Here is a 20507-nt window from a genome sequence, read left to right as displayed (position 1 = left end):
TTGAACAGCTAGCAATGCATACTAATTCAATGTGTCCCTGACTGTTCAATAGAAGCAAAGGTAATCAAAATAAACAAATTTATCCAACTTTGTAAAAAAAAATTGGCATTTTTTTTTATTTTTTAGTAGCAGTATTTCTCTGGTTCCAACCTTGAATAACAAGTAATTTTGGGCCTATAACTTACTTTTCTGGCCAAAAATATTTTTTGAAAATTAAAAAAAAAAAAAAAAAAAAAAAAATTTTTTTTTTTTTAAGAATTTTTTTTTGATGTCGACATGTCGGGATTCGTGCCAACGTCGACATTATGTCGACATAAGGCATGTCGACGACGGCACTAATGTACACCACCATATATACACAGCCCCAAAATGGTCTACTTTTTGGTACATGTAGAATGCAACTCTGAAGATAGTTTTAACATGCAATCCCCAAACCACTAGTTTACCTTATAAAAATTTATAGGAATCTCTGTCAGAAAATTTAAATTTCCTTCACTTGACAGCATGAGTAAATAGTACTATCTCTTGACAGTCCTAAGTTGTATAACTCAAATGAAAGAATAACAAACTTAAATCAGTCAAATCATGGAAATAAGAGAATGCAATCAGGTTTACAACACAGAATGTACTGGTACATCAGTCAGTCAACACAATAATAAAATATTGAGGAAAAAGTCACTGGTGCATGCCAATTCACATGTCACAGTGATATTGATTTTCTTGTATGGCCATGTGTCATCATGAAGTGGGGTTACTTTGTGTTTCTTTTGGACCATTAATTGTTTTGATGAATCCAAGTGTGTCAAAATATTGGATCCAAAACATAATAATGATAAAATTAGATGCTTTTATGCACCCAATATTTATTGGTCTCGCTATGAGTTCAAAATGTCAATTGGACTCCACTTTCTTAGTCAAACACATCTTGTCAGGGCATAATTTAAGTGTCAGAATTTTGCATATATAGCAAAATTGTGACAAAGTTTTATTTGTTATGTGTATAGCAATAATTATGTATAGCAATGACATATGTTTGTGTGATTGTATAGCATTTTGGCTAGATCTGGATCTGTATCTGTCATGTCGGTAGAGTCTCCTTCATCAGGTAACATCACCAACCTAGACTGAGATGGATGCTTTTCATGTGAATTTTAGTTATAGTTAACATAGATTGTGCAGCAAAATGCGATGCATCTCGTCCAATATTTCAAAACTCATAGCTCGACGAATAAATATGGGCTGAATCAATCCAATTTTATATCAAACTTGTTTAGGAGTCAAATTTGGGCAAAAACTTGTTTAGGGATTGATCAACTTTTGGGAGAAACATGCTAAAAACTTGCTTGGGGGTAAAATTTGTGCTCACTGCTCACAGAGAAAAACTTGTTAATAGTGGGTGCTAAAAAAAATTGTTCACAGTACAGGTATGCATAGTTTGCGTACATTGGGGTTTTTTGGGTACGCTGCCAAGCCTGTCATGTCTGAGTGCCTCCCCCTTGAATATAAGCAAATGGGACACTTCCCATCACAATTGTCAAGAGGAGCGAGTTGTATTTGTCGCTGATCAATGTTGATTTTGAGTGTTGTATAAAAACTGTATTCCTATGTTTTACTTTGTTTCTAGAACAAGAATTCTATAAAATTTAAATTCAACCAGACGTCCCGTTTTAAAGGGATTTGGACCATGTGGACATTGCATTTGTTTCTATCTTATTAATTTTTGTTTCATTTGTGTAAATTTACAGTATCTTTTTGGTATTTTCAGTACAAAATAGTAAAGTCCATTGAAAAGCAACAAAACTAATTAACATTAATTTTCAATTAAAATTCACTCATACAGGTGAAATTGCCTATACTTTGGAAAGCCAACTGAAACAGCTGGTTCCCTCATCCATCTATAGTTTAATTGCTGTGTGGATGTTGGAAAGGTATTGAAGCTGTAGCTTGCCCTGGATTATTATTTTTTAACATTATCCAGGAGCTTCTTAAAAAGCCTTCTTCCTGTCAAAAAGTGATTTTGGGTACGCCCACAAAGATGTCAAAATTAGGTATCGGTATAATGTACAAAATACAAACGTACAAATACACATATGTACGGCTGGGCCTAAAAAATTGTTTGATTGGCGTAACCGAACCGACACCGACTTTAAAAATAGGCCCGACCCTAGCCTTTTTTCTTATTTTTTTGCAAAAAAGAAAAAAAAAAAAGAAAAAAAAAGTTCCACAACCTTTATCATACACAATTTACGGCTTAAAAACCATGTAAAAAATATGCCTACCGATATACCCAATTTTTTTTTATGTTAAGCCATTCAAACAATTTTTTTTAGGCCTTACGTACTGGCCAGTAGTTGCAAATCCAAATAAATCGTAAGGCCTGGTCAGTCCTTGTGTGCAATAGCTGCCATGTGTCAGATGTACGGTATGGCTACGTGTCTTGAGCTCGCCCATTTTGCGTTGCGCAGCCTTTTTGAGCATATTTACATCCTTCGAGCTTGAAATCAACATAACATTTTACATATGCACCTGGCATTGAAAAAACTATAGGAAGTAGGGTAAAGTTGTCCAGACTGAAAATATCAGCTAAAAATTAACTTTTTAATTTTTTATCTTTCAAGCCACAATTTTTTAACATCTACCCCTACCTTTGATTTCTCATCATATTTGAACTCTCCATGAAATTTTCCTTCAGAAAATGTATACTTGTATAGGGGTAGGGTATACTACTGCTTTGGTAAATGACCTCAAATGACCTTTGACATGTGACCTTTGACCCCACGTGTGACCTAAAACATAGCTTAGCTAATACCTCTTCACTCATGGACTCTTATGTCCAAGTTGCATGGACAGGGACCTCATACTTACATACATGTATGAAGTGTTAGCAATTTTAAAAACCAAGTGCAATATAGTGCCTTCCATAGGGTTTGTACAGGGCCGCTTCTGTACCTCCGCTTCCGCCTCCTCCTCCACCCTCAATACTCACAATACAAAATGACACTTCTCCAGTATCCTGCAACTTGATATTATGAATTTTGCACAGCACTGAAAAGGCAGTTTAAGCTTTAAAATGATACCACAACCAAAGATGTTGCTTGCATGGTTGTAAAGTTACAGTAAATTTATTACAGAGAGATACAGAAAAGCGCAACGCCTCCACCTAATTTGGGAGGTGAGTTCAAGACACATGGCCGTATACAATATAGAATGCAGAGGCAGCAATTGCAGCTTGCACTAGCCCTTTGAAATGTCCAAGTCAATGAAATGTTATTGTTGTGCCGAGATTGTGCAAGAAGGCAGCTTTAAATGTAAACCATCTCCTATTAGCTCTTTTTCCTTTCTTGTCTTTCTCTCTTTTAGCGCTTTGCCTACTTTTGTAAAAGGCGCTTTATAAATCACATTGTTTATGTTTATGTTATGTTTATTTGAAAATGGAATCTGCATTTAGGCAAGTGCTAATAATTTCCATTAATTTTTATGGTTGAGCAATTTCATTTACAATATCATTTAAATTACATCTCTAGGGGGGTATAAGTTTACCAGGTACCGTACTGACGCGAGTATATTCCCACCCCGTTTTTGGGTGAACATTTTTCAAAATTGGGGGGTGGGACTATACTCGAATTAAAAAAAAAAAAAAAAATTCAAATTCAATGCATTTTGAAATCATTAATAGAGTATGACATTTTATCCAAATTATCAATTTTCATATTAAAAATACAAAACATCTTGAGATTTTTTTATTTTTTTTTATTTTTTAGGTCAACCATGAATGATCCTAGCATTTAGGTCTAGGTCCAGGGACACTACAAAACCGAAAAAAATAAAAAAACTTTGGGGGTGGGACTTTACTCGAAGGTGGGACTATGCTCGCGTCAGTACGGTATATACTTTGTAACTCTCTAATTTTTGATTCCTGATAAATGGTCAATTGGTCATGCTTTGATTTCACTCTTGGAAATTTATTTTGGCTATTATTTTTTAATATGATACATTTTACTCAAGTGCATGGGTGGTTCATGGAATGAATATTGTACCTGTAGGCCCTATAGATCCATGTTACCATGATGTAGGCCTACATTGTTTTTCACAAACTTTGTTGGTAATGTCGGTTATAGACACATACACACATTGTGCCTATTTTCTTTTGTGTTGGGTATATGAAATACTCTGAGAATGTTGGCATAACCTGAAAACTCATTGTGTGCAAACACAATTCCAGTGACCAGTTTTGTGTAAAATGTAGGTCTGCAAAAATGAAGTGATACTTTATTCCAGAGTACAATAGTCCTTCAAGTGCAAGACATGAAGAAGACTGTGGGCTGGTTTGCCGGTTGAATTATTGGTCTCTAAAAACCCCAGGTAAAAACCTTCTTGATTGGTTATTACAAAGAGCAGGCGCCATATTGAGCCAATCAGAATTTAGGCAAACAAAGGCTGAATGGGATTTAAGTTCAAAATATCTGAAAAGTCCTATTTTGATTGGTTACCGTACTCAGATGATTATCATATAATTCACCAATTGGGGGCACTGTAAGAAATGCAGTTCCCATGGGGTTTTAAAAAAGTCGACGGACAAGCTTTGCAGCGTTAGCGGTCTTCAAATTAGGTTTTCGTCAATATGCTAATTTGCATAAATTTGTTTCCCTGAGTGCAATGAACTGATAAGTGATAACACTGTTGGTAACCCACGCTTTAGAAAGGGTGGGTTTGAGAGGTCCACAAAATGCTTAAAAGGGTGGGTTTGAAGAATTTCTGGTTAAAATGCGTGTCCAAGTATAAAGGGTGGTCACTGATAAAAAGGGTGGGTTTAGAAGTCAAAAATTGCAATCTCAAAGCTTACTGTAATTTCCGATTGAATGACACTATTAAAATGAAACACAAAAAATATTGAAATCCCGTTCTGTAGTGTTTGGTCAATGGTCATCTAAAACTTCAATATGTAATTCTCTTTGGATGCAAATCTGCACCTCCTGGACCATCATAACCACTTATCTACATGATTAGTAACCACGTTTAGAAAGGGTGGGTTTCGGAGTTTTGGTATAAAGGGTATAAAATAAAAAGGGTGGGTTTGAAATAAAAAGGTGTGGGTTTGTATACCACTGCCAACTATGGTCATAAGGTGGCAGCTCATTTGCATAAATTTATTTTTTATTTTATTAAATTTATTTATTTTTTAATTGGGATTTAAACAAAATTCCACCAAGTGAAATCCCCTGGATAAAATGATATGTGCCAAGGTGGAGGTATTGTTGCCAACACTCTGCGTCAAGAACGTGCAACCCGAGCCGAGAACCGCACAATTTTAGTTGAATTTATCTTGACATGTTTTCTCTAGAAATGTTTAATGATAAGCAGTGAAATTAAATATTTAGGAAATAGTTTGTGATTTGTTTGATAATTGATTTGTTTTCGCCACACAGAGACCAGAGGTAGCCACAAGTTTATAAATCAAACATTGGCCAACTTCCAAATGATGTCACTCATTAAAACATTATGAGCTAAATATAGAAGTGTTAATGTATCCAGTATCTTAGGCCTAGAGCTAAACTGGATTCAAATGATTTCCAAATGGTGTCTGAATCTTCAGTAAACATGTATGGTAGATGTAGACAATTGCACTTCAACTAACCTTTTGGTAGGCATGTGTAAGATCTGATCAGTAATTCCCTTCCCTTTAACCAAATGTTTAAAGGCAAAATTCCAACCAAAGAGATTTTATTGGAGAGTATAGACTCAGCCATGTTTGTGTAATTCTTGTCTCTTATGGAGGGCAAAAATGTATAGAACTATCCAGATTATTTCACCATGTATCCCTGCCCATTGGAAAAAAATAGCCAATTGCGCGGAGATTGCGCGGAAAAAAAGTTCTGCGCAAATCGCCTGTCCCTGGTAATGGGTGGACTGTTGTTATGATTTAGTGGCATTTGCAGGTGATAAATGGTATGCTCGAAATCCTGTACGCCACTTACATGTATGTGTACATGTATCATTTGATTATTGGGCATTTGCTGATAATAAGCTGGAGGTACAATGTACATGTACCCCGGGACATGTACGCTATTTTGGTTCTCATGAATGAGAATCCAATACATGTACCTAAAAAGTGGTTGCTTCTATCAACCTAAAGGTAGTGTTAAGCTTTGTGTGGTATCGGAACTAACAAAATTATTACTGTTTTTGTTCATTACAGAAAAATGCCAAATCCAAAGAGCTGTTTGAGCAAGTTTTGTACTCGTTGGACATAGTAGAAAAGGATTACTTTGGCTTGAGCTTCATGGATGCTATGCAAGTACAGGTAAGATATTTTTCTGTATAACAACAAGTGTAGCTTCCCAAACTCTTTTTGCACCATGGCATCTAGTCTAGTGAATTTGACCAGTCAAGCAACATTGCAAGCTGCTTGCTTGTACTTGTAGGACATGTTGAAACTTAATTAAGGAACTGGATGTTAAACTTTAGGTAAACTTTAATCATCTTCAGGGACTGTCTTTCGGAATTTGCAGGAGAGCATTAATAAATAGCTCTTCTGGGGCCTTCAAGGAGAGCTGTTTAGAGCATTTATAATAAAATGTAAGGATAGAATGGTCAACTAAGGAGAGCTAAAATTTACTCTCCTATATCAGATTTAAGGAGAGCAGTTCAGAGCAATTGCTCTCACTCGTCTCAAAAGGCAGTCCCTGCATCTTGCACTTCACCCAGAGACAATAATACTGATGTCACATAATTGCCACAAACAAATGATCTGTTGATGGAAGAAATTATAAGAATGGGAGGTTCAAATCTTGATCACAAAATATTATCTCCTAAAAAGTTGTCCATAATAAAACAAAATTGATCAGGATTTAAGTTTGGAACCTCTGGGCTAGCTCTGTATCAAGGAAGCTTGTTGCATTGAAGCATTAGGCTGGGACTACGTCATGCCGGTGAAAACAACCAAGTGCCGGTGAAAACAACTTATGCAGATCAATCAAATTAGGTCACTGGACCTACTGCGCATCGCAAGTTTTGCACCTGGCGCAGAGTGCGTGCTTGGAATGTTGTGTTTTTGAGTTGCAACTCTGCTCTCTCCGACTTAGGTCGAAGACATTAACATTATTTTTGCTAATTTTCTAGCAACAGGCACTACTACTGTGTTCGCTGACGTAGTGCACGTTAGTATCCAGTATCCATTGGTTACTGGTTCAAGCCTAGGCTCATACACCAAATTCTGAATTATGATATGCCATAGGCTTTGTCAACTTGTGATCATTTCAATCATTGGTTCGTAACAACGAAAGCGTAATCCAGTTGCCCTAGCAATGGTCATATTCTAACGTGCACTACACTGTACAGAAAAAACTAGCAATGGCTACACCACCTGATGTAATAATCTAAATTCAGGATCAATTAATCAGTTTGTTTTTCACTGGCTAGTAAGCATGGTAACAGAGTATCATGCTGCACTTATGCCTTTGTTGTGGGGAAAATTAGTGTAAATTGTTCATTTATTTTCAATAGAGGATTGTCACATGAGGCGCCGTGCACAGACGTGTCATTTTCACCAAGTACAAGTTTACATTGATCATGAGTCCAATGTATGTGTGTTTGTTGTTATCATGCTGCATTTAGGGAACCTAATAGCAATTACAATGGTACAAATCAAGATTGATCATGTGTTCATACTTACTTACACCATTACCATGTTTCTAATTGGTCGAGAGCCATTGTATAAACCGGGTGTGCAATCACGGTTTTGGGAAAATGAAGGAGAATCACTTTAAAAAATACTTGTTTAAAAAAAAATTATTATGATGAAATGAGAATCAAAAAATGATCTGGTACAAGTATGAACGTGGTAAGCAGCCCTCTGGCATAAACAATCGGTTAGTCGTGAAACTACTAATATATGAATGAAAACCTAATTCATCCATTAGCACCATTCCAAAACAAATTCAAAGATGGCCGTATTATTATCAAAATTGGTCAAATGAATGATAAATAAGAAACATTATTTTCCCAACTTAACATTAAGTGAATAGTCAACTTAATGATGAGTTATTAGTTTGACTTTGTAAAACACAACAAACACAACAATGAAACCAAAAATTATTATGATGAACTTGCTTTAAAATTCCAAGTTTTCACAAAAAAGGCTCTCAGTTTTGACAGATCTAGGCGATGTACCTTTGTACCTGACCATTTTGGGGAATACCAGTGTTTAGTCTCACTTAAAAATAAAATGCGGTTGCCATGCAAATATGTATTTTATGAGCCTATAGATATTTTCTGTTTTGGCAAATTGATTTTAGATGAATCATAAAGTCAATATAATTTGTGATTATTCTATTGAAGGTCAACTCGTTTTGTGAAGAGAGAGATGGAATCGCTATTTATTGTGGTTCAAAACATTCTGTTACAATCAAAGTCATTTGGAGTTACAAAATACTTCCTGAACTTTCTGAAGTTGTTGAAGTTCAAGACCTGATTTTTGGCTCTGAGCGGAGCTTATCAGTGCCTTTGTCATGCAACTAACTAGCATTCATTTTCAGGCCACAATACGCTGTTGGTTTTTATGCTAAGGATCATTTAATGACTGATATGAAGACTTAAGTTTCGTTTCTAAGTTTGGCTAAGTTATTTTGAATCGATTGCACTCCAGATTTTATTGAAATTCAGGCGATAAAAGTATTATTTTTGGGTAAAAAGACCAAAATAGTCACGATAATCGAAGTTATATCTTGGTTCCCTGTGTGTGCTAGAGATTATTCTGGTATGTATAATTTAAGATGCGTAATACAGACGGAAACCAATGGAGGTACATTTCTTAAGATTTAGTTCAGATCAGAAATTATTTGACTACTTCTTAACTTTTCTTCACTATTTCTTTATAATTTAAATAAAGAGATAGGTAAGGAATGTCAAAAATAGTCAAGAACATGTCTGAATCTTGAATAAATCCCGAATAAATCTGAACAAATGACTTTTCTGGGGACTATTTGGCTTATGCAAGTGCAGTACGAAAGCACTGTGCCGATTTTTTTTGTTAAAGGTCACGTTTTTACCGATAAGCTGCGATGCTCAACAAACTTCGTACTTTTCTATGGGGCTATTTTGAACCAATAAATCGATTAGTTTTTCTTGATTGATGACATCACCATTTCTGAACCAATCAGCAAACAGTTTTGTGTGATTGATCGATTCTTGCAGTAGTCTCCACAGCAGCCAGTTTGGTTCCGCCCCTTCCACACAAACATTTTTGTGGAGGGAGCGTAACCAAACTGGCTGCATAGGAGACTAAGTTCACTGACCCACTGACCTTGCAAACTCAACCACAGAGAGCTACGGTGCATAATCGAGGTGAAAATACGCTAGTTTGTTTACCATTCTGAGCTCATGAGCTTCTGGTAAATGTCATTCAAGCCCGGGTCCGAAGCATTTACGAGCATACCATAATATTTTTTTTATCAAATATAAAGATGTTTATTTAAGTTATTTGTAAAATTCAGCGATGGACTTAATATAGAAGTGGTTTGATTTTAGTTGTAAACGGGACTCGACCGGCATGACAAGTTGAACATGTGAAGTTCCAAATTCGGAAGCCATGTACTACTATTCCATGTAACGTAGGTAGGTCTCACACCTAACTGCTCCGAGGTTATACTGACTACTAGATTGTCTACTTTTGTACTTTCGTAAGTGATGAAATTGAAGAAAAAATCATGAAGTGAAATCTATCAGAAATAAACACTGATGTGATGTAGGCTAGTCCTGCTTAATCGGAGTACAGCATCCAGACCAGGCAGATCCAGATCCGAACAGAACTTACGATTGTTCGGTTGGACTGGTTCAATACACATGACACAACAGACATGTCAGGACAGAACAGTTTTGGTGTTTACAAAAAATGCAAATGATCTCAAGTCACAAAAATTTGTTATAAAATTTCATTTTTGTCTCGCCTCAGTATTTCTGTCTGTCCGGGGGTGTGGATGTCCGTGTGTCCGTCTGGAGCTGTATCTGGGAAACTGTAAGACCTACACAGCACGTGGACGCTACTTGGTGGGAGGAAGGGTATCTAAGTTTGCTCCGTAATTGTATGTTATAAATAAAAAATAATGCAAATTAACATAGCTAATTTGCATAATTTATGCAAAAATCAGCGCAAATTGATAAAATTTCATTTCTGAACTTTGTTCAGGATGGGACTTAGTAATCACTATTTCCGCCTGTGTGTGGGGGTGGGATGTCCGAATGTTTGTCCGGAGCTGTATCTGGGGAACCGTAAGACCTACGGGGACGCTACTTGGTGGGAGGAAGGGTATCCAAGTTTGCTCCGTAATTGTATGTTTTCGTGAAAATATGCAAATTAACATCGCTAATTTGCATAATTTATGCGAATATCAGCGCAAATTGATAGCGGTGCATGGTAACGAAACCTTGTGACAGGAATGATACACACCTGCTGATCACCTGATTAGTTTTTGGCGAAAAGTATGCGCATTTAGTTGTTAAGTTGCATAATTTATGCGGGAACGCTTCTACAAAATGGTTGGAAATCTGAAGAAATCCGCCTTGTGAAGCTGTTTCTGGGGATCCGTAAGAATGCTAAGCCCTATGATGATGAAACGTGGTGGGGGGTAGCATGACCAGAGGATCTCGACCCGATTCGATTTTCAGCGCAAAATATGGTAATTACCTACCTAATTTGCATAATTTATGCATAATATGCAAAAACCTTTTTTCTCGGAGACTAGGGTCGCACATTCTTCAAACTTGGTGGGCGGGTGCATCTTGACCCCAGACAGAACAAGTTTGTATTGGTTAGTGGGTGAAGGTCACTCGAGGTCATCCAGGGTCATCTAAGGTCAAATTACTAAAACTGTCGATGGGCATGAAACTTGGTGGGTACAGTTAACATTTAGAGTCAAATTTTCTGACGGTCATTTTGGGGTCATCCGAGGTCACTTAGGGGTCATCCGAGGTCAAATTACTAAAAACTGTCGTATGAGCATGAAACTTGATGGATACACTTAACATTATGAGTCAAATTTTCTGACGGTCATTTCGGGGTCATCCAAGGTCACCAAGGGGTCACCTGAGGTCAAATTACTAAAAACTTGTATGGGCATGAAACTTGGTGGGTACACTTAACATTTAGAGTCAAATTTTCAGACGGTTATTTTGGGGTCATCTGAGGTCACCAAGGGGTCATCTGAGGTCAAATTACTAAAAACTGTTGTATGGGCATGAAACTTTGTGGGTACAGTCAACATTTAGAGTCAAATTTTGGAAGGTCATTTGGGTCATCCGAGGTCACCCAGGGGTCATCTGAGGTTAAGTTACTAAAAACTCGCATGGGCATGAAACTTGGTGGGTACAGTCAACATTTCAAGCCAAATTTTTGGAATGTCATTTTGGGGTCACTCAGGGGTCATCTGTGGTCAAATTACTAAAACCTCATGTGGATATGAAACTTATTGATGGATGTATTATGCTCTGCAAATAAGATATAGCTACCAACCAGCAAGATGTATGATTGCGTGTGATCTGGCACATACAATGTATATGATTTCACCTGTTGCACATTCGACTGCAATTACTTTCACATTCAAAAAAGCACAGAGCCACAGCGCCATTGGTGCTCTTGTTAGCATTTGTGGGAAAGTTCACCCAGTCAAACGTAATGTTATCTAAGATCTCATGCTCAACCTTCAGGACACAGTTCAGTAACCCTTATGTTTGTGCCTACTTTGAATGGCCTTTGAATTTGTTTGGTGCTAAAACTCATCCGCTGCAACTTAGGTGAGATGTGATGGCGCAATTGAGGTTAAAGAACTGCTCCACTGGAAATGAGAATAAAGGGAGATGATCATGACCTACAATTCCCAACTTGTTTTCTTTGTTGCTATTGTTATAAAACGTATTTGAAGTGAAAACAAAGAATTATGACAGTTCATGCCAGAATGGATAACAATGGACAGTTAAAAATTGCACAACCTGGATTGTGGTGTTTTTTTTTGGCTTTTGGGTAATCTTTTGAAAGCTAATGTAATTAGTTCATTGTGTATTGCAAATGAAGTATTTAGTGGGCTGGCTTTCCAAGTGAACTGTTTCTGAACTATTTGGTCCAGCGGCAACTTTTTTGTTCAGGGCATTTTGAGTGTAGTGGCTGACCAGTAATTTTTCTATGTGGTAGCAGGTGAGAGGCTGGAGAATTGAGATTGATCCCACAATTTTTATGGGGGGTTTGTGTACCTGCTGATTTAATAATTAGGTCATGCGACCGGGCGACCCTTTCACCCTTATTGTACTGAAATTCATTGTTGTTTTGTGTATGGTAGGTCAACTGGAACTAATCTTATTTATAATACATACCAATGATGTTGTGTCAAGTTCACTGCCATGCAGATACTGGTATATCAGGATATTCATTATGAAGGGCATGGGCCATTGGGCTCATGTAGATTACATCATTTTTAATCTAGATCGATAGCCAATGTGTAATATTAATACATTGGATACAAATTGTCATTTTAGTATATGTACAGTGCACTGGTTTTTGCTAGTTCAAATTTGTAAATCTGACATAATAATACATGGGTGAAGCACAGTACATGTGCCATGTTTATTTTCAGAAGCTGTGATCCTAACCCAGAAAAGTTGAGGCTAATAAATAAGGGTGGTATATCAATGTAGGCCGCCATAAATCTGTCTGGGTCATACCATAGACCTACTGTACCTTTAATTTGCCAGTGGGTCATGGAGAAGCTTTCACCTGGTAGGTTCAGAAGGTGCTTTAAAGTCCACAGACAGCAGACAACTTCTTGTTTATCAGTAGTCCATGAATATAGCCTATACATATACTGTACAGTGCGGATAGTCTCTGTCCCAGTCATCTCTTGCTGCATCACTATAAACAAATTTTTGACGAATGCGTAACGCGCTTTCCGTGTTTAGGGGTCTAAAAACGCAGTTTTTCAACAAAAAGGGGTGTTTTTTTGGTAACCAGCAAAACGTGTTAAGGGGGTAAATTTTTGAACATTTGTCGATCCCCTCGCAAATTTTCCCAATTAAGAACTAGCATCGTACCAATCGTTATGATAATACAGCGCCCCATCTCGACCCTCCATGTATGCTATACTCAATACAGTGTATTGATGACCGTCCCCCATACTAGCAATAGCGTTCATTTCTGCATGAAACAAGATGAATTTTCCACCCATTGCCTCTACCACATGCTCGATCTTTCTCTATCGTTTTTACTCGGTTGATGAAGTAAGAACGAGCAGCATGTGACAGAGCCACGGGAGGCATTTTCTCTGCTGAGATTTTAATATTTTGCGGGAGACTCAAGAAATATGTTGCACCGGGATTTAGCCGAGGATTAGTCCGATAATTGGTAAGTTTGTGACCGGTTTCTGAATGCTTACCTGATGAATTTTAAAAGAATGTGTAGGCCCTACATTGTAATTCCTTTTTTAGCCATTGTGACCCTCTCCATTAAAGTGTATTGTTGTTATTAATCAAAAACCTGCTAAGGGGTCTAATTTTGACCAGAACCTGTTTAGGGGGTACTTTTTGGGGGGGAAAGCACGCTAAAAACCTGTTCAGGGGGTGATTTTGAAAAACAGAGTAGAACCTGTTTAGGGGGTGTTTTTAAAACCGGTGTTCACGCATGTGTACACCAATATAGCTGAGTCCCCCCCCCCTCCCCCGGAAACAAACCATCTGGTGACGAGCTCGAAATAATGATCACTGATTGGTTATGAATTTCCATAAAATTGTTTTAAAGGGCTAAAAATGAGGCACTTCTTGTTGTTTTTTATAGTGGATTGAAGTTAAAATTTTGGACATTTTCCCCAAGCAAACAAATGTAGCAATTCCAGGTATCATACTACAGTAACTTTCGAACAAATATTACTGGTCAAAACGAACTTATAATTAGCGAAATAGATTCATCAGGGCCATTATTAATGGACAAAACACAGAAATCCACAAGAAAGCGAAAAAAAACCAAACATTGAAAGTGACATTTGATAAAACAGAATAAAAGTAGAAGACAGAAAACTTAATTAAGGCTCTAGTTTATTTGTTTGTCATTTATGCATGTTTCAAGTGTGAAGTGTCCATACATATTTCTCCACATATGAAATAATCCATTTTAAATCAAATCTGTCATAGTGGGATGACATGGAAGTGGTAGAACTTTCATTGTGACCTTAATATTGTGAAAAATTGAGGGTGAGGGTCAGCAGGTGTTTGGGTTGACCTCAGTTGACCTATGATTACAGATTGTTGTCTGATACCAATTATTTAGGCCTACAGGGAATAACTAGGTGTAGTAAATGACCCAATTTCAAGATCAGGTGAATAAGTTACCTGGAAAACTGACAGCTCTCTGTTCTTGTGGGCTGTACTTTGTTGTAGTGGTTGTTGCAAGGATTTTGTTTCTTCAGAAACTGGCTCATAAATCTGCTCATAAACCTTCATGTAGTTTGATCATGCCATGATCACACCACAGAGATATTGCATTCCCTTTATCACACCAGACATGCAGACAGAATGGATTCTATGATGTACTTTAAAATGTACAAGTTTATTGCATGTGCACTACGTGCAATCGTGCATGTATATTATAGGATATTTTTTTAATGATGGATGCATGAACAATTCAAATTTATGTCCATGTAACTTTGACTTCTAATTATGAATACTACATATTTATGTAAATAATAATGTACTCAACATTATTCTGCAATCCCATGTGTTGTTGTTTACACTTCTGTTTTGGTTGAGTTGGGGGGCATGAATTTATTTGTGGCCATCTTAATTTAGGGTATTAATAGTTTGTCTCAACCCCCCTCCCTCGACATTCTTCGCTGTTCACCTGTGAACAATTTCTCTGGAAAAATTCTGGATGGTCAATAGAAACATGTTACGAATAACTCTAATATTAAAATTGGTACCTGAGTATGTTGTAATATAGGCCTATATAATTATCATCTTACATACCTACATGCAAGCTGAGGCAAGCAATTAATTTGTGGATAAGATTGGAGTTTGGCAGTGTGTGTAATACTCATAAGACATTGATTTATGACGCATATAGTATCATAGAGAAGTTCATCTCCAAGTATATTGGTTGGTGATAGTACAGCATCACACTGCTCTGTAGGCCAAAAACAAAGTATATGTTGTGCTTGTATATTTAGTGAGCTGAGCTTTGCATATTATTATTATTGCACATCAGACCTATCGAATTGCATTCTGAATACGAAGAATGTCTTTCTGATATCAAATAATTTTCATTTTATGAAATTCAAGATATAATACAAATTTTATGACAAATGATCAAAATTTGATATTTTTCACATTTTGGAGATATAACAGTCCTCGAAGTAAATTTGATAAATTTAATGATATAGTCTTAAAGTGTATGTAGCTGGGAGGAAAAATTGACGATCAATTGAAAATTTTGACCTTTCATATTGAAGATATGGATTTTTTTCCCCAAAAGACCTAATTTTTTTGGTGTACGAAAGGTCAAAATTTTCAATTGATCGTCGGCTTTTCATCTCACTTACATACACTTTAGGTAGAAATCATCAGATTTATAAAGTTTACTTCGAGTACTGTTATATCCAAAATATCCATTTTAATGATTTGCCATAAAATGTGTATTACCGTACATTGCGAATTTCAAAAAATCAAAATTATTTGATATCAGAAGGCCATTCTTCGTATTCAGAATGCAATTTGATATGTCTGATGTGCTCTAATGTCCCACAATAAATACTGTCCAAACGTTCATACCCCTTCCCTTAAAATGTTTCATAATGTCAACAACAGCAAACTAATAATTGTCTCATTTGCACCTGTGTGGTATTGAATACCCCAATGTTTGTCCACGACTTTTGATTTAGTAAGTTTTGTTTGAGTGTGACGGCAAACAATTTGATTTCTTGTGGTAGTAGTGTGATGGTCCGATATCAATTGATCAATGCAATCCATACTGCAAATAGAAACTACTCCAAGGTGTGGTGACTATGTGGGCTACATGTCAAGACACTTGATAAAGATTTGTGTATTCAAGGAAATGTATAAATAATTATTATTGAAGTTGTCCCTTTTTTCTATTTTTTACACTTCATTGATATTTTTTATTTATAAGTTGAAAGTGATGTTCTTGTCAAATTTATACATTTATTGATTCTTCGTCTATTATTAATTGGCCTATTAGAATCACAAAATAAATATGTGTTGCAATAAACGCATGCAAACATTATTAAGGGGCTGTGTAATAATTAATATGTGTACACCTGGGATGACAATTGACAAATTCTCAAAATAGTCTGCAAAAAATCACTTGCCCCTCCCCCCCCCTCTTTTGACATACCAAAGAATCTTTGTTTCCTCTCCTAAATGGTTGCTCGACTCAATGTTAATGGCATTATTACAGCAAGTGCACATGCTAATGTAATAGAGACATGATTTAGGGAAAAAGCTCAATTCGGCTGAAAACTGAGTTAGGCCATCGTAGCAGGATGACGAAATGTGGTGTACATGTACGCCCCTCTACATGTAACCCCCTAAAAGGATGACATGGAATTAGGATGAAATATTCTAGACCAGAGCCTCACCAACTAACTCCACCCTTTAGCCTTCCAATACGACCCATCCATCTCAAATCTTGGATCCACCCTAACATCCAAGCTCATGCAGCTCTGATGTATAAAAGTTTGTGCATGTTTATTGCATGTACATAAACTTCAGATATTTATCCTAGTTCATGTGAACTGCCAATGTGCCTACAGGTAGCAATGAGTCGGATCTCTGATTTCAGTTCATGTAAAGAGAGAAATAGGGAGTGAGATGCCAGATTCAGTATACCTAGTGTCAGAAGTCAAGTTATAAATAATGTTTGTTTTCAAGTCTGTGGTGACTTTTAGGAGTATTCCAAACCACAGATCCTAGGAAACTCTCACTTGCTTGGTATTTTAACATACAAAAACAAGCAAAAGTTATAAAAAAAAACCCCACAGATGTTATTTTTTCCCTTTTATGACATGGTAATTGAATTTACCATGTCATAATCAATCATGTGACTATGTTTGAATTAAAAGCATATTTCTAAATAAAAATAATGAAGTCTGATTCTTTTGAATGGATTTTTGGCTATCTTTTAGAATACCCTACCATTTTTTACATTCACAGTACGGTATATGTGTATGGGTCCTTCATAAAAGACCCACCATTGATATGAAAATCTACAGTGGTAGGGTATTCTAAAAGAAATCCTGATTTTTAATCATGTTAATATGGCCAGCAAATGAAGATAAGAAGTATGTTCAAAATGGGAATAATGATTTCAGTGACGTTCTTGGTTGAGTTGAAAATTAATTAATTGGTTATAACAGGATCATCCCCATCTAGCACCCTTTAATCACATGTAAGTTGATATAAAATGGTTTATTTTTAAATCCATTATTTTTAATCAATTGGGATAATGTCAGAAGGCACCATGTGAGTTGATTTGACCATGAGCTACCATGGAGAGCATTTTGCACTTTGTCTGGCTTTTATTCTCCATCAAAATTGATGTATCCCCACAATGACTTTTTCGTATGTACATTGTACAATGTACCTACATGTAGGCCTATACGAAAAACTCATTGTATACATCAATTTGGCTGGAGAATAAAAGCCTGACAAAGTAGTAAAGTACAAAATGCTCTACATATGGTAGCTCATTGTACCTGTGTATGTGTAAAATATACATAAAAGCAGCCATGAACCAATGGAAGTCATGCTCGATTTGGCATTGCCATTTTTGGCTCTGAGCGGAGCTTATCAGTGCCTTTGTCATGCAACTAACTAGCATTCATTTTCAGGCCACAATACGCTGTTGGTTTTTATGCTAAGGATCATTTAATGACTGATATGAAGACTTAAGTTTCGTTTCTAAGTTTGGCTAAGTTATTTTGAATCGATTGCACTCCAGATTTTATTGAAATTCAGGCGATAAAAGTATTATTTTTGGGTAAAAAAAGACCAAAATAGTCACGATAATCGAGTTATATCTTGGTTCCCTGTGTGTGCTAGAGATTATTCTGGTCTGTATAATTTAAGATGCGTAATACAGACGGAAACCAATGGAGGTACATTTCTTAAGATTTAGTTCAGATCAGAAATTATTTGACTACTTCTTAACTTTTCTTCACTATTTCTTTATAATTTAAATAAAGAGATAGGTAAGGAATGTCAAAAAATAGTCAAGAACATGTCTGAATCTTGAATAAATCCCGAATAAATCTGAACAAATGACTTTTCTGGGGACTATTTGGCTTGCGCAAGTGCAGTACAAAAGCACTGTGCCGATTTTTTTGTTAAAGGTCACGTTTTTACCGATAAGCTGCGATGCTCAACAAACTTCGTACTTTTCTATGAGGCTATTTTGAACCAATAAATCGATTAGTTTTTCTTGATTGATGACATCACCATTTCTGAACCAATCAGCAAACAGTTTTGTGTGATTGATCGATTCTTGCAGTAGTCTCCACAGCAGCCAGTTTGGTTCCGCCCTTCCACACAAACATTTTTGTGGAGGGAGCGTAACCAAACTGGCTGCATAGGAGACTAAGTTCACTGACCCACTGACCTTGCAAACTCAACCACAGAGAGCTACGGTGCATTATCGAGGTGAAAATACGCTAGTTTGTTTACCATTCTGAGCTCATGAGCTTCTGGTAAATGTCATTCGAAGCATTTACTGAGCATACCATAATATTTTTTTATTAAATATAAAGATGTTTATTTAAGTTATTTGTAAAATTCAGCGATGGACTTAATATAGAAGTGGTTGGAGTTTAGTAGTAAACGCGGGACTCGACAGGCATGACAAGTTGAACATGTGAAGTTCCAAATTCGGAAGCCATGTACTACTATTCCATGTACGTAGGTCTCACACGAACTGCTCCGAGGTTATACTGACTACTAGATTGTCTACTTTTGTACTTTCGTAAGTGATGAAATTGAAGAAAAAATCATGAAGTGAAATCTATCAGAAATAAACACTGATGTGATGTAGGCTAGTCCTGCTTAATCGGAGTACAGCATCCAGACCAGGCAGATCCAGATCCGAACAGAACTTATGATTGTTCGGTTGGACCGGGTTCAACACACATGACACAACAGACATGTCAGGACAGAACAGTTTTGGTGTTACAAAAAAATGCAAATGATCTCAAGTCACAAAAATTTGTTATAAAATTTCATTTTTTGTCTCGCCTCTCAGTATTTCTGTCTGTCCGGGGTGTGGATGTCCGTGTGTCCGCCTGGAGCTGTATCTGGGAAACTGTAAGACCTACGCAGTACGTGGGACGCTACTTGGTGGGAGGAAGGGTATCTAAGTTTGCTCCGAATTGTATGTTTTCGGTGAAAAATAATGCAAATTAACATAGCTAATTTGCATAATTTATGCAAAAATCAGCGCAAATTGATAAAATTTCATTTCTGAACTTTGTTCAGGATGGGACTTAGTAATCACTATTTCCGTCTGTGTGTGGGGGTGGGATGTCCGAATGTTTGTCCGGAGCTGTATCTGGGGAACCGTAAGACCTACGGGGACGCTACTTGGTGGGAGGAAGGGTATCCAAGTTTGCTCCGTAATTGTATGTTTTCGGTGAAAATATGCAAATTAACATAGCTAATTTGCATAATTTATGCGAATATCAGCGCAAATTGATAGCGGTGCATGGTAACGAAACCTTGTGACAGGAATGATACACACCTGCTGATCACCTGATTAGTTTTTGGCGAAAAGTATGCGCATTTAGTTGTTAAGTTGCATAATTTATGCGGAACGCTTCTACAAAATGGTTGGAAATCTGAAGAAATCCGCCTTGTGAAGCTGTTTCTGGGGATCCGTAAGAATGCTAAGCCCTATGATGATGAAACGTGGTGGGGTAGCATGACCAGAGGATCTCGACCTGATTCGATTTTCAGCGCAAAATATGGTAATTACCTACCTAATTTGCATAATTTATGCATAATATGCAAAAACCTTTTTTCTCGGAGACTAGGGGTCGCACATTCTTAAACTTGGTGGGCGGGTGCATCTTGACCCCAGACAGAACAAGTTTGTATTGGTTAGTGGGTGAAGGTCACTCGAGGTCATCCAGGGGTCATCTAAGGTCAAATTACTCAAAACTGTCGTATGGGCATGAAACTTGGTGGGTACAGTTAACATTTAGAGTCAAATTTTCTGACGGTCATTTTGGGGTCATCCGAGGTCACTTAGGGGTCATCCGAGGTCAAATTACTAAAACTGTCGTATGAGCATGAAACTTGATGGATACACTTAACATTATGAGTCAAAGTTTCGGAAGGTATTTTCGGGGTCATCCAAGGTCACCAAGGGGTCATCTGAGGTCAAATTACTAAAAACTGTTGTATGGGCATGAAACTTGGTGGGTACAGTCAACATTTAGAGTCAAATTATCGGACGGTCATTTCGGGGTCAT

At 36.9% G+C, this 20507-nt stretch overlaps 1 protein-coding gene across 1 annotated transcript in view; it reads left to right on the top strand.

The window, feature by feature from the left end:
* The window catches only part of LOC140150094 (uncharacterized), a 68545-nt gene that overhangs the window by 2198 nt on the left and 45840 nt on the right, over positions 1 to 20507 (top strand). The window contains exon 2 of the mRNA XM_072172099.1: positions 6197 to 6301. Within this exon, the coding sequence (XP_072028200.1) occupies positions 6197 to 6301 (105 nt within the window). The remainder of the gene's footprint in view (positions 1 to 6196; positions 6302 to 20507) is intronic.

Source organism: Amphiura filiformis, chromosome 4 (genome assembly GCF_039555335.1).
Source record: "Amphiura filiformis chromosome 4, Afil_fr2py, whole genome shotgun sequence".
Lineage (NCBI taxonomy): Eukaryota > Metazoa > Echinodermata > Ophiuroidea > Amphilepidida > Amphiuridae > Amphiura > Amphiura filiformis.
Note: the sequence above shows the minus strand (reverse complement) of the source record. Positions and strands in the feature narration are given on the sequence as shown.